This window comes from Cydia fagiglandana, chromosome 2 (assembly GCF_963556715.1).
Source record: "Cydia fagiglandana chromosome 2, ilCydFagi1.1, whole genome shotgun sequence".
NCBI classification, from domain to species: domain Eukaryota; kingdom Metazoa; phylum Arthropoda; class Insecta; order Lepidoptera; family Tortricidae; genus Cydia; species Cydia fagiglandana.
The window spans coordinates 19,946,578-19,961,932 of record NC_085933.1 but is presented as its reverse complement, the minus strand read 5'-3'; the positions used below and the strand labels follow the sequence as shown (position 1 = coordinate 19,961,932).

Below are 15,355 nucleotides of genomic sequence, written 5' to 3'. Positions count from 1 at the left end.
TACCTTAGTATACCAACACAACATACTTACCTAGTACCTACCACCTACTTACCTAGTATAATTATCCTAACCAAAACGACTCAAACGACGACAAGAAACTTTAGTAAGAGAGCGCGAACTTAACTATCAAGGAAACCAGATACCTATATAATTAGTTTTTTTTAATGATTGTTCTTCGTCAAGTGTTAACTCAACGCAAAAAGACTCTGTCCTAGGAAAAAGATAAAAACGCCTTACGAAATAATCCCGGCAATACTGCATTGCGTACTTTTTGAATACTTAAATGATACTGCGGTCTTCCTTCAACAAGAAAGTACTTAGTGCGAGTATTACGGACTACTAAACAGTAATTTTATACATTTAGCGTTTGCGTCAATTCCGGTAGTTCTGATTTTTTGCAGACTTGTTTATAATGTTGGCCCAATGTATAATCCAAGTTTGAGACCTCGAACGCCGAACGCAACTTTGTCAAAAATCGAAAAAACCGCCATAATTTTGGATTTTTTTTAGATTTGGACGATTATTATGATTATTTATTTATCGTCTTAGGTTAGGTATTTTTATAATATGAATATAAAAGTAAAATATAAAAACGATTATTATTATTATCTTTCTTACTCATACACATCATAAAACAATCTGCTTATGTACATACCTAGAGTAGGTACCTATATAGGCAAATATGAATAAGTAAATACAAAGAAAGATCTCTTCTTAATTGACCGAAGCGTAGCGAAGGTCTATACGTTTTGATTCGGGGATGTTGCTTTTGTATGTCCGGATGTTCTCCTCTACAGGTCGCAATTCTCAACTGATTCTCGTGAAATTTTGTGCCCAGATTCTATGAGTAAGTACCTACTTAAATTTTTTTTTATTTTTTTTGGCGATCCGGTTTTTGGAAATTTTCAAAAATGGAGGAGTCGTGATACCTCGCGCTTAAGCAAATAGTCGTATCGATATCCTTTTTGAGACTTATTTACATAGTAAATGGCAAAAAATGTTAGGCGGTATTTAGATATTTAGTTTTTACTCGAGAATGAGTACCTAGTCAAATTTCGTCAACTTAGCTAAGAACTATCATGGCACATTTGCTTGTTTTGTTTGCACACAGAAGGTTTGGGTTCGATCCCCAATAAGACATAACTTTATGTATATTTTTCACTTAATCTTCGTATTTTCTTTTTTGAATAAATTAAAAATTTCGTATTGTTGATTGATCAAACCGCTGTGTGGCGCTGTCATCGTGCACGGTCCCAATAATAAGCTATGCTTGTGAGGTCTACAGCTCACAGAGCCACTTAGTAATATTTTATAAGAACAAGTAGGTATTTGTTAGTAAAACTATCGAATTACTAAATCTGTAAAGCAACAAGGTTTATAAGTAAGTCAATCTAAGTTTCTGCTCATTGCGCCTTTAGTTGAACCAGTATTTCACCAACACGTGTTAATCGCGTATTGGAATAAAAACATTAACAACGAACACGATCACAATCGAGTACATTATGGCCTTGGTACTAGCCGACCGACTTGTTTCGTCATCAGTTCATCACGTTCCTCATGGCCGGCCGCCCCGCGCGCCGCCGCCTTGGCGTAACGGCTTCGAGAATGAATGTTATCTGTCTCGTTCCCTCTAGGCGCGTAACAGATGGTAGTCTCGTTCTTGCCCAACGCGTGGTGTGCGCTGCGCGGCCTGCGCGATACTCGCATTCAGAGTCAGTGCCGCGCGCTCCACGCAAAATGGCGGACGCTCTAACATCGGAGTATGCGTTATCAAAATCTAGTGAACATTTTAATTACAACGAAGTGAAAAAAAGTTACTTAAAACAAGTAAAAATGTATTACGCGAACAGGAAGTTACCTGTAATGTCACCATTTACGCGGGAGGTCGTGGATAGAATAAAAAAGCTTATAAAAGAGAGGCAGTTTTTGATGTCAGTCGGACATCCTTCAGAGCACGCGAAGTATAAAGTTGCACACAAATACGAAGTTATTGAACAAAATGGTGAAGAAATATTAATTTGTAAAAGAATACTGCCGGATGATCCTATTGTTCAAATCGTGCCAGCGGAAGACTGTTTTGACATTTTGGTCGATGCTCATTTACAGACTAAACACGGGGGAAAAGACAAAATGTTGAGCACAATAAAAAAAGGCAAATACGTCGTGCCAAAGACTAGCATCGACTTTTTATTAGTCGTTTGTAAAGTGTGCAACCTCAACGGTAGAACAAAAAGACGGGCTGATGAAAGGATACCTCGAATATTTAATTCTAGAGGGCAAGTAAGTTTAGTAGACATGACCGAAGAGCCAGATAATCAATTTAAACATATTTTGTGTTATATAGACAGGTTCACAAGTTTCATGCTTTTGCGACCACTCATGACAGACACCGTACAAGAGACAGCCATGGAATTACTGAAGATATTCTTCGATTTTGGACCACCAGAGAAACTAGAGACGTACAATAGACCCTTCTTTAACCAAGTAATGAGTATAATAAACACCGCACACAGTGAATTTAATATAAGTCTGGTGTTGCCAGTGAAAATGCCAGATATTAATCCGTTAGATGTAAAAGAAATGCTTCGAAAATGGCAAACCGAGACTGGTAGCAGCAATTGGGCTATGGGATGTTATATGGTTCAATGGAATAATAATTCTGAAATTAGTATGAATAAACCATCGCCATATTTCTCTGTATTTAAACGTTCCTTGGCTGGCAATGGTAAAGAAGATAAACAACAAGGAAATGAGAAGCCTGGAGAAACTTGGTTAAATAACGAAAGTGCGACTGTCACTGCTCGTCTAAACTCTAGAGATGATAATAGTCAATCAAGTTCTTTCACAATACTAGGTGGTGATAGTGAAGAAGTTGTAAATTTGCAAGAAGAGAATGGTCTCAGCGAAGATGATGAAGATTGTTTGATAACGATAACCGAGGCCCCTAATGAATCTGTATCGATACTACCTCAACTACCCATAACAACTGTATCTAATTCGAAAAAACAATCTAATCATGTACCCAATATCCTTAAAAAGCGTCTGGAACACAGTAATAATAGAAACGTAGTTAATGTGAATGAGTCGCTACTTGTTTTATCACCATTCGAAAAAATTGCGTACGCAAAAAACAATAATAATATTTTAAAAGAGCAAAAGCAAGTTGCATGCAAAGAGTCGCCAAAACCTTCGAACAAACGGTGCCATGTTTGTAAAACTGAAATAAAGAAAGCCTACATATGTACTAAATGTGACAGAAAAGTGCATTTATTCTGTTCTGATAGATTATTACAGCCTAACATATCCCCCGACGTTTTAAGTGTAACGTGTACCTCATGTACGCTTACGAAAAGGAATGATAAGGTGAAACGCAAATACGACGAAATTGATAGCGATAAAAATAATATTATAACGATTTAAGACTGAAAAATCACAATTTAAATTAAGTAACATCCAAAGATACATGTAGAAGGCGTGAAGAAAATTATATTACTTATAGTTTTTTTTATTTAGGTACTTATCTACCTACCTACTTAAGTACCTAAGAATGACAATGATTTCGTCGTACACACATTCCTTAATTTTTGATGGCTGATCAAACAAATAAAATGGTCACCCTACTGATGAAAAAATGCAAGAATGATAATGGAGCGCAGCGCGTGCGTCGACGGCTAGGAAGCAACTAAGTACTTCTATCTCTTTCTCTCCCGATTACCCGCGCGCCGCGCCACGTCGTTGCCGCTCCGACTAAGCACTCTGCCTGACAACAAGCCATACGATTAGCAAGTTTCAAGAACGCGCTTCACAATGATTATCTAGTATAACTGGACCCCGTGATGTTTAACAGCTGTGCGTCCTTAAAGGTATGAGTTATACTGGTCATTTGGCATCGTATCATAGCGTTGTAAAACTTGTAAATAAGCCTGCGCTGTGTAACTGTTTGCGCGAGCGCATTAGAGTCAAGCGCCTAGAAATACCAGTGTAACCTGACCTTCAAATGTGTGTTCAATTGTGCGTAATCGAAGACCGCTCTTAGACTGGTTTTTGTGCACTCGGCTCGCACGAGCTCAGTAAACATTTGGTATGACAACGCTGAACAAACTTATCTCTGCGAGCAACAATGTCGCCACCGTCCATGACGCGCTAAAGTTTGTATTCGATGCCGTTAGTTCCAAATTTGACCACTCGATTAAGATTAAATTGTAATTATTGTGCTGACCGCAAGTGAATGAAAGTGTTGCATGTGTGTTAACTGTTAAGGAATATTGTTAATTTGTTATTATTTTAGTTAAGTACGTTTCAATACCTAGTTGTTGATACTAAATTGAATGTTTAAGTAGAAAATTGTGAATTGATACCTACAGTGTTGCCTTAAAAATTAATATTTATTGCGTTCAACGTGTTAAATAAATAATAGAAGTCTGATTCTCTTAAACGGTGGTTTTATTTTATCGTGAAAACACATGATCATTTATTATTATTAATAGAGATGCCCCGAATAGTGAATTTGGCCGAATAGGCCGAATACCGAATAGTTCCCGAATATTCGTGGCGTCTCTAATTATTAACCAACTTACACAAACAGACATACCAAACATGTAATGGCTCCTCTACAAGATGGTCCAAATAGGTTACATTAGTGAGCTATAATGTAGGTAAGTATAGATACCTACTAAAATTAGGTAACTAACTAAAAACTAAACTGGAGTAGGTATCTATACAATAATTGATTAATTATTAAACTCTATGTCTATATAAGTATAACAAATATTACAAAACATAGTATTAATTAAGTACTTATAGTTGCTGTATTATGCACTTTATGATATTTAATAACAATTTTCACCATAACAAGGTAGTAAGTTTTTGATAAGGCCGGTAGGTAAGTACCTACTAGTTTTACAATGTTATTCACAAGGGAAATATTTGTAGCCTTCCGTCTTGCCGTGGTGTTTTTTAATAAGATCCGCTGCTCTTTCAGCCATCGCGATGGTGACGACACCAGTCTTGGCGGTCGGCAGCGAGGGCATGGCGCTGTCGTCCACCACGCGGAGCCGCGACACGTGTCTCACTCTCAGACTTCCGTCGACCACTCTGCCCATCGCGCAGGTGCTGGCCGGATGGAACCCGGCCGTGGACAGAACCCTCCCGTAGCACTGCCAATACTCTTCACTTTGATATTTCAACGCATCACATTCCGGCAGGGGAGGTCTTATAAACCCGCCACCCGCTTCCGAAAAATATTTAGAATCTTGTATCTGGACAAGTCGCTGCGCTGATGCCGATATTGTCTTTAAATCCTCAGGATTGCTAAAGTACCCGGTCTTAATGATCGGTGGTACTGCAATATCCGGGCTTCGTAACGTCACTGAGCCAGTTGACTTTTGCTTGTCCAGGAATATTAAAATCACCATTTTCTCTCTAATAGGTTCGCTCAGAACGTAGGTTAATGTTACAGGTATATTCCAGTTAAAGTTAATTAGGAAGATATACAGAAAAAGTGGTGATAAGGCACCAAAGAATCCGGTGTAATGTTGAACGTTTTGGTGATTTTCTTTAAAGGAACCGGCAACAGAAGGTAATGGAAAGCTAGTCAACTCAGTTAACGATAAAACAGTGTCCAAAGCAGACGCAATATTATGCTTTCCGCTTATGACCAGGGGAAATATTAATTGATCTCTCAATCCTTGGCCAACAGGTAGGTCTGCTATGACTTCTATGCCATGACTCTCCAGGTGTTCTTTAGGACCGATTCCGGACACCATCAGCAGTTGCGGGGAGTTGAATGCACCGGCGGAGACGATCACCTCAACGTCAGCGTAAACAGTTATCTCCTCATCAGAGGTTTTTACTCTTACTCCTATGGCTTCCTTATTATCATTGAATAATATTTTAGTACCTAAACTGTTTTTAAGCAAATAGAAATTGTTTCTTTTTCTAATAGGGATCAAGTACTCCACAGCAGTGCTAGCTCTCTTTGAATCTTTAGTGATTTTGAAATGTATTTCGTAAGTTCCATAAACATTTGACGTCAGAGGATCCCTTGTGGTTTTCATGCCGATGTCCTCGTATGCCTCAAGCATAATTTTATTTTTTTCTAAGAACACACTGTTAACAGTCTGATTCTTGACGCTTAACGGTCCCTTGTTGCAGTGAAACTCAGCTGTGGGTCCATGGAGGAGGGCCTCATCGAGCATGTTTTCAGCCTTCTTGAAGTATTTGAGCATGTTATCCCAGCGCCAGCCTTCGTCGCTTCCAGCTTCAACCCAATCCTCGAAGTCCGTTTTGGAGCCCCTGATGTAATTGTAAAGTTTGATTTTATTATAAAAAATTTTCTTATGCAAATAGAGTAGGTATTTATGAGACTCCGACCTCTTGTCGCAATGACGTCACAATAGGGTAGTTTGGGAAGTAAATTAAATGGTGTTAATTAATACTGAGGGTCACCCCAGAGGCCCAGACCAAGGACCGGAAAACCCCTCTTTACGCTTAATCCTATCAATTCGGTAACCCAATCGTTTCGGTTACCTTATCATTCGGTAACCCTATCATACGGTTACCTGATTGTAATGGTAAGCTTATTGAAACGGTAACCCTAACATTGTTAAGGGTTTTCAACAGGTTTTCATTCAGTTATGGTAACCTTTATTATCCGTTGCTTATTGGTTTGCTACATTTTTAGTACATTATTGTCGAGGTTCGGAAGCTACTTGCGGGCTGAGGATTCGTTTTAAACGGACGACCTATAATTTTATTATTACAGGACCGGAAGTATTTTTTTTTTTATTTTTTTTTTTTTTTTTTATTATTACTTTATATATTTTATTTAAATTATTTATTTATTAACATTATTTATTTTAATTATTTTATTTATAATATAATAAGATTTAAAATAGGAACACACCACACGGGTAGGTATAAAGATAAGCAAAGGAACGGCAAAAAAACTTGTTTGTGCTGGAGGCTTCATAGATCGCCCATGCCAACCTCGGTTATTCAATAACAAGTTGAATTTAAGTGGGCGTAATAGTAGGGTCAGTAAGGAACACAAATGTATGGAAGTGCATGCACTTTAGTCTCAGGCGATGCCGCTTGGCACGATTGTTCCTTAGGTCAAACAAAGTTGATCTGGCCCGGTAGCCAGGAGATCGTACCATGCAGACCCCCCAAGAAGGGGGGGGGGGGAAAGGGTCGGCTCCCCAGGTCCAATCTATGCTATATTCCTTCCTAGTCTTAGCAACTAGGGCAAGTTATATATCATTTTCGTATAAATTAGGGACGAGGAATTCATTTCTGAAATAATTATTATGCCTTTCCATACAAAAAAAATGATTTTTGTACAAAACATGAAAATGTTATGTCATTTTTTGTGACAATTTTGGATGTTACAATCACAGTGTGGCGATTTGCACTTAATAAAAAATTGGACGATGTAGCCCATGTATTCTTTATTCTGGAAAATATCACTTTATAGTAGGCATTCATACATTATTTTGTAATAAAAAAATAATTTATAGCGCGTGGCGGTAACAATTTCCATACAAATGGAACTATGCCCAAAATCAAAGATTAAAAATGTTTACTAAAACACTGAATTTGACATTTTAAAAGTTTAAATATAATGTTTTAATAATTTTTCCATGCGTTTTTGCCCTTTTTTGGTACAAATTTGTTGTTTTTATTTTTCTTCCACACAAACTTTTTCCCCCCCATTTCCCCCCCTTAAGCGTTGATTTTATAAAATTTTATTTTATTTTAAACTTAAACCTGTCGCATTTAATTGATGTTGAAAATTTCAGCTTTATATCTTCAGGGGTTTAGATTGTATGATGTCTGGAAGTAAGCAGAGTTTTGTTAGATATTATAATGTATGGGATATTATGAAATAAAATGTCTTTAGCTCAAACACATGTAGATCCTAAACTACCGAACATTTTAACCTGAACGTTTGAACATCGATTAATTACAAAAGGAATAAGTTAGTTATAAAAACAAATTTAAAAATATCTACCCTTAAGGGGGGAAATAGGGGGGGAGAAAGTTTTTATGGAGAAAAATAAAAACATCAAATTTGTACCAAAAAAGGGCAAAAACGCATGGAAAAATTATTAAAACATAATATTTAAACTTTTAAAATGTCAAATTCAGTGTTTTAGTAAACATTTTTAATCTTTGACTTTGGGCATAGTTCCATTTGTATGGAAATCGTTACCGCCACGCGCTATAAATTATTTTTTTTTTACAAAAAAATGTATGAATGCCTACTATGAACTGATATTTTCCAGAATAAAGAATACATGGGCTACATTGTACAATTTTTTATTTAGTGCAAATCGCCACACTGTGATTGTAACATCCAAAATTGTCACAAAAAATGACATAACATTTTCATGTTTTGTACAAAAATCATTTTTTTTGTATGGAAAGGCATAATAATTATTTCAAAAATGAATTCCTCGTCCCTAATTTATACGAAAATGATATATAATTTGCCTTAGTTGCTAAGACTAGGAAGGAATATAGCATAGATTGGACCTGGGGAGCCGACTCTTTCACCCCCCCTTTTTGGGGGGTCTGCATGGTACGATCTCCTGTCTACCGGGCCAGATCAACTTTGTTTGACCTAAGGAACAATCATGCCAAGCGGCATCGCCTGAGACTAAAGTGCATGCTAAATGACCTTACTGACCCTACTATAAAGATTGCAATCGTTTGAACTAGTCAAAAACCTTATAATGAGGTAACTGAATAGACTGGGTTTTTATTTCGGTTACCGGTAACAGAGGTTAACCGTGTCTGATACGGTTACCGAATCAAAGTGTTACCTTATCATACGGTTACCGTTATGGTAGGGGTTTTTACAACCGCTTCTAAAATAACCCTATGAAAAACCCCGGTTAAGGTAACCGGTTCCTGTCCCTGGCCCAGACTAGAGGCGTCTTTGAGCGTCGACGTCTAGTCAGCGCTATGGCAAAGAGATGAAATAGAGAAATATTTAATTGTCAAAGTAAATTATGTAGTCAGTACATTTACTGCATCAGTATCTTTCGACACAAATGATTAACACTTTTAGAACGCCATTTGACTTTGATCCTTATTTTTTCACTGATATTTGTGTTAAAGGTATGGTGCCACCTTTTCGAGTGATGCCGATGGCGCAATACTTTTGCCAGTCTTTATAAAAGGGATATTCTTTTATTTTGTCCTTTTTGAAACCGATTTTTGTTAAGGTTTATTTTTCTTACCTACATAAGTTACACGCATGCGCATATAATGAGGAGGGATGAATGCCATATAGGCAAAAGAATGTTAGGGATGAATGTTGATGGACGGAGAGCGTATGGTAGACCCAAAAAACGATGGATGGATTGTGTGAAAGAGGATATGAGAAAGAAAGGAGTGAGTGCTGAGGACACGAAAGACAGAGGAGAATGGAAGAGAAAAACATGTTGTGCCGACCCCACATAACGTGGGATAAGGGCAGGGGAAAGAAGATAAGTTACACGCATGCACTTTATAATTTCTCGAGGATCCTAAGTACTATAATTTCAAATAATTGCACATTTACCTTTCATATATAAGATGATCCATAGACGAGCATCCACCGAGCATTTTGCCGCGAGTTTGTGCAACTTTTTTAAAGTTGAGAGCTTGTGAGGAATAACCGTCGTCTTCGGAATAATAGTCCCAGTCCCAGGGGGAGTGAGTGACGAATGGCCATAACCCGGGTAGCTGCAATTTAATAAGTGTTATTTTTAATAAGCATAATAATTTGTGCAAGCCGTTTTAGCTTGGCTGAAAATGTTTTCGTTTGTTAATTATTACATTATGACAGAGTTAATTATTTTATGATTTTCATCATCAGAGGCCGGTCTGAAAGTGAAAATAGAACGAGAGGAAGAAGGTAGGGCACGAAGCTACGACATGCTTTTGTCATAATAAAGCAACTTACAAAAATAAATGAAATCCCACCAACAACATTTTCATGTAATATGTTGCCAGGACGAGATCATAATATATGGATGGCTTGCACTGTCAAAAAGATATCAGATTTCATGTAGAGCCAAGCTTCTAACTCTACACGGCCTAACTCAGCAAGCCCTAACTTCTCAAACTCTACACCTTAGTTCAAAATATGTGGTTTGGTCGTATCGGTACCTTCACATGGGCGTAAGTTGAAAAATGTATGTGTTACGGGTAGTGTTAGAAGGTTAATTAATCTCAATAAGTATTTACAACGCCAAGAATGGGCGGGTCTCCGCCAGCCTCGATCAGCAGCACTTTCCAGTCCGAGGCCTCAGTTAACCGGTTCGCCAGCACGCACCCCGCCGTGCCGCCGCCCACGATGGTGATGTCAAAGTGATCTCCATCTGAAATACAAATTCTAAATATCATGGTGGCTAACAAGCATATGACCCTGACCTGATGGTAAGCGGTCATCGGATCCTATGGACCTCGCAACTCTAGGGGTCTGTAGCGCGTAGTAGTGCGTTGCCGAATCTTTTCAAACATGTAAACCCCTTTTTAGGGTTTTTGGAGAGCCCCATACATACTGTAGACCCTCGAGAAAACATCGGCAGGGAGCTCATTCTACAGCCGGAGCGTCCACGATAAGAAATTTCTATTGCCTTTCTGTCGCACTTGTAAATTCGTACGTAAGTGTGACAGGGAGGCAACACGTCGAACGTGGTTCGCGGTAGGCCCTCAGGTTCTAGGGTGTGCATCAGGATGAACACTTCCAACAGCGAGCGTTGCGGTGATGGCCGTTGGAATTGTTTGTCTTTGTCTGTCATTTTGACTTATGTATTTGTATGAAAGGGATAAAACATAATTTAACTAAATCACGCCCGTAATGTTTTATGAATAAGGGGTTATGCTTTACCCTGAACGATGCTTTGCCTCGGCCAGTCGCCGGACGCTGTAATGTTTAGGTAGGCGAGTACAGCGAACAACAGCTTCAGCACTTTAGACACTAGTCCGACTGGCTCGAAATGCTGGATGAAGTCCACCAGCGTCTCTAGCAGCTGCTCGATGGGCCCTGGTGTAAAAAATAAAATAAGCATCTTGGTTGTCAAGCGGACCTCAGGCTAACATGAGCCGTGGCAAAATGCCGGGATAACGTGAGGAAGAAGAAGAAGAAATCATCTATGCTAGGGGTCGGTAATTTCCACAGAAGAGCCAATGAAAATAAAAATCACGAGATTTAGGAGTATCAAAGAGAATTTTGTTTTCAGTAAGTAGTCTAACTTTAAAACTGGATCGGAACGATACAGTTTACAAACGGCAGAACGAGGTCGCGAATTTTTTCAAGCGAAGGTGGTCTCGTCATAAAAATTGTTAGAAAATTTCTTTAAGATACGAAGAGTACATAAAGTGGATTTTGGCGTTGGACTATTCTGCGCACTACGTCTAAGAGTATGGTGTCTGAGCACCTTGATCCAGTCACCTAAGGTGGCTCTTAGAATATCAAGCTGAATTTAAACTTACTAATGATAATGCTCCCCACGCCGACAGTGCTTGTAATAGATGTTATAAGCTTTAGAAGACCAGGCTCCGCCTCCGCGCCAAGCGCTTGGCCGGAACCCAAAGAAGAGGCGAGTGACACTGTACGTCTTAGAAGATTCATAGTCAATTCGTACTTGCATGAGCGTACTAGGTACTTTAGTTTTTCTGCTCCATATATACTCCCGAATTTTGTTTATACAAATGTTATTCACATTTGCGTTCGGACACGGTTAATTAAGAATAAATTGCATGAAATTTTACATTTTCGAATACAAAAGTATCAAGAACAAAAAGAGTTGTGAAGTGTGAAGTGCTCTAGCGCACGTCCAAAGAATGAAAAAAAATATTTATTCAGCTTACAAAGTACTTATAGAGTTGTAAGTGTTGGCGCCTCTTTTTAAGTAATAAATAAATATGTACCTGTGTTAAGAGGCACCGCTCTTCCTTGTTATGTATATTTTAAAATTAACATAGATATTCAATGAAATAAAAACTAGTTTGATGTATTCAAAAGGTACGTAAATACACAATACAGTACGTAGCGGCCCCACTTTTTTAATATCTTTCGTTAAATTTAAATAATCACGATTATTTAGCTGTGGCGCTAGTGTGCACGTTGAAGGGCTCTTAATGCGAGGTCTACCTACAACTAGATCACAGAGCCCCTAATAGCTAGTTAGTAAGTACATATGTATATGGAACGACCACATACTTCTTGGAAATTTACATAATGTGTACTTACAAAATGACCGTTATGGTTTTAGTTTCAATCCGGAGTTGTATGCTTAAAACATAAAACAGAACATGACATCGATTTAGATTTTTTATATGGATGAAGTACACCCTACTCGAGCAATTTCGTATAACGGATAATTCCGTCAATCTGATGAAAATTACGCGCTACCTATACGCGCTGGACAGACCTGATAAAATCTGCGACACAAACCACCATAGTCCAATGTTCCCGTAACGCCGAAGACCGTGGCAAATGGAGGCGCATTGCGAGGGCTGCGTTATCTACGATAGATACGTCTCATCATACAACGACGCCACGACAACCACGACCACTCTGTCAAGAGTGAACGACTGAGGAGGAGGAGGATGAAAATTACCCAAAATTCCATCATAATAAGAGTCCCTTTTCATAATTATCCGGTAATTATCGACACTCGGTATTACCCGAATACACCTTTATTCCGAACTTGAGCTCGAATATCACATCTGTGTTTGACGGCTTTTGTTAGCACGATTACAGTATTTACCATTCGTGAGTGTTTACTTCTTGGTATAAAATTTGTTGCTGAGGACCATTTATTCGGGAGCCTTGACGGAGTCCTGTCTTGAAATGAATAGCTAACAATAAGATGTGCTTAAAATCACATGTATCAAGCAAGATTGAGTTTTGGCCGAAGGTTGTCAAGTTCCGGCGGTTCTGCTGCCGGAGTCCCTGACACTGCGGGATTGCGAAATTTCTATTTACAGTACATACGGTGCCACGGTGCTACTTTACCGTCCTAGGGCGGGATTAAGGACTATACCTACGTGCCTATGTCAAAAATTAAAGGTCAATTCGAGTATGTACTTTATTTTGTTACTATTATTATAGTTGTAGGTCCTCGCTTTCAATACGGGCGGCCTATAACTATTATTACTTTCTTTTCATTAGTTTTTATGAATGTATTATTATGCAGTTTATTTCTTAGGTATATAAAATATTATATATAATTATATATGTATATACATATATTGGGCACTTTATTTACGTATATAACATATTATATCTGTTTATGTGTTATTAAATTTTTTAAGGGTGTTTATTATTGGCTGCTATTTAACTGATCACCAGATTTAATAAAATTTAATACCAAAAAAATCTACTTTACCACCCTAAAATAATGAATGATCACCAAAATTATAACACCATTTTAATGTGAAATGATTACCAATTTTAATACATTTTACTATCCTATTAAAGGAAATGACACCAAATTAATCATTATTAACCCAAAAATTGTAAATAATTACCAAATTTCAAACCCCAATTTAATGTCAATTGATAACCAAATTTTTACATCGTGCTATCCTATTAAATAAAATGACACCAAAATAATCATTGTAAACCCAAAAATAGTAAATGACCACCAAAATTAGAACTCCATTTTAATGTAAAATTATAACCAAATTTTTAAATCTTGCTATCCTATTAAAGCAAAGCAAAATTTTCTAGTAGCATTTCGTTTCTGTATGGGTTGCAGTTCAAACCTAACCTAACCCACTTTTCTAGTAACATTTCGTTTCTGTAAGGTTCGCAGTTCAAACCTAACCTAACCCACTTTTCTAGTAACATTTCGTTTCTGTAAGGTTCGCAGTTCAAATCTAACCTAACCCACTTTTCTAGTAGCATTTCTTATCTGGAAGGGTCGCAGTTCAAACCTAACCTAACCCACTTTTCTAGTAGAATTTCGTTTCTGTGTGGGTCGGAGTTCAAACCTAACCTAATCCACTTTTCTAGTAGCATTTCGTTTCTGTAAGGGTCACAGTTCAAACCTAACCTAACCCACTTTTCTAGTAGCATTTCGTTTCTGTAAGGGTCGCAGTTCAAACCTAACCTAACCCACTTTTCTAGTAGCATTTCTTTTCTGTAAAGGTCGCAGTTCAAACCTAACCTAACCCACTTTTCTAGTAGCAATTCGTTTCTGTAAGGGTCGCAGTGTTAACCTAGCCCACTTAACTGATAGCAGTACAAACCTAACCTAACATACTTTTCTAGTAGCATTTCAGTATGCCTACCTAAGTTATGCGGTGCGGGGTACGGGGGTTGAGCGGGAGGGCTAGTAATTTTGGCATCATTTTACTTTATTTGGTAATATGTATAAATTTTTTGGTATCATAGTGGTTTATTTAGGTGAAAATATCGCATTTATTTGGTCTTCAAGATTTGGTGATCATTAATGATTTTTGGTAATCATTCAATATATTTGGTATTCGAATACAATTTGAAGTGCAGTCGTAATTAAAATGGTGGTACATTTGTAATTTTAGGCCTTATTTTTTTGGTGTTCAGTAATTTTTTTTGGTAAGCATGATTTTTTTATTTAGGGTACCAAAGTATTTTTTGGTGGTCATTATATTTGTAGCCTTTATTATTTTACTTATAAATTTTTCGAACGATGTTTTTGTTATTTCTTTTTCTATTATTTTAGATATATCATACGGGTCTATTTGATGTAGTTCACAGAGAAAGTTCACTTTCCAGTCTTATGTTTCTCGATGTGTTCACAGAGAAAGTTCACTTACCAGTCTATAATGATTCTCGATGTGTTTAGTGTTGTCATGGTAAGGTAAATTATAGAGGTTCTTGTTTGTCCTTGTGCGATCGTTTCAAATGTTGGTTCATTTCCTTGGTTGCAAATCACTAGTCACTAAATCAGTCACTTCTTCACCTCTTTCATTGTTCCTTGTGGAGCCCCAGGTTGTGTGCCATCCGTTAAAATCACCACATATGACGTGTTTTTCTCTTTTGTTATTTTGTAGGAACTGTTCCAGGTGGGGTAGAGTATACGTGAAGGATCTTCGCCAAATTCTACATAGATAGAGGTAAGCATGATTTTATTATTTTCAAGTGATAACTGCACTGTTGAGTAATTGGTTGTTATATGTTGCGTGAGTCCAAGGTAAGTGCCCAGTTTTTCATTTATTGCAATGCATGCTTTGGTTCTGTTAGTGGCGTCTGATTGTTGGTATAAGTCATATCCATTAATGGAGCTTAACTTATTATTTTTGCCAACATATGGTTCTGATATCATGATTATATCATGTTCTTTTTCAGGGACATTACTTATGTTTCATT

The 15,355-nt window shown here is 37.6% G+C and overlaps 2 protein-coding genes across 2 annotated transcripts; one reads left to right on the top strand and one right to left on the bottom strand.

The window, feature by feature from the left end:
* Positions 1–1,717: 1,717 nt before the first annotated feature.
* On the top strand, positions 1,718–4,356 carry LOC134678097 (KRAB-A domain-containing protein 2-like). The gene has a single exon (XM_063536549.1). It carries the CDS (start codon positions 1,738–1,740, stop codon positions 3,418–3,420), a length of 1,683 nt encoding a protein of 560 aa, XP_063392619.1. The 5' UTR covers positions 1,718–1,737; the 3' UTR covers positions 3,421–4,356.
* Positions 4,357–4,903: 547 nt separating this feature from the next.
* Positions 4,904–10,395, bottom strand: LOC134672015 (ecdysone oxidase-like). Its single transcript, XM_063529918.1, has 3 exons — positions 10,237–10,395; positions 9,569–9,732; positions 4,904–6,294 (listed from the first exon to the last, which is right to left on the bottom strand). Exons 1-3 carry the CDS (start codon positions 10,393–10,395, stop codon positions 4,908–4,910), a joined length of 1,710 nt encoding a protein of 569 aa, XP_063385988.1. The 3' UTR covers positions 4,904–4,907.
* Between the last annotated feature and the right edge of the window lie 4,960 nt (positions 10,396–15,355).

What these genes read in the sequence shown, in the direction of transcription:
- LOC134678097 (XM_063536549.1), top strand. Translation starts at nt 1,738, where the DNA reads ATGGCGGACGCTCTAACATCGGAGTATGCGTTATCAAAATCTAGTGAA.
- LOC134672015 (XM_063529918.1), bottom strand. Translation starts at nt 10,395, where the DNA reads ATGATATTTAGAATTTGTATTTCAGATGGAGATCACTTTGACATCACC. An exon ending in ACCCGCCCATTCTTGGCGTT is followed by an intron (nt 9,733 to 10,236) that starts GTAAATACTTAT and finishes ATTAAATTGCAG; the next exon opens with CTACCCGGGTTATGGCCATT. An exon ending in GATCATCTTATATATGAAAG is followed by an intron (nt 6,295 to 9,568) that starts GTAAATGTGCAA and finishes CAATTACATCAG; the next exon opens with GGGCTCCAAAACGGACTTCG.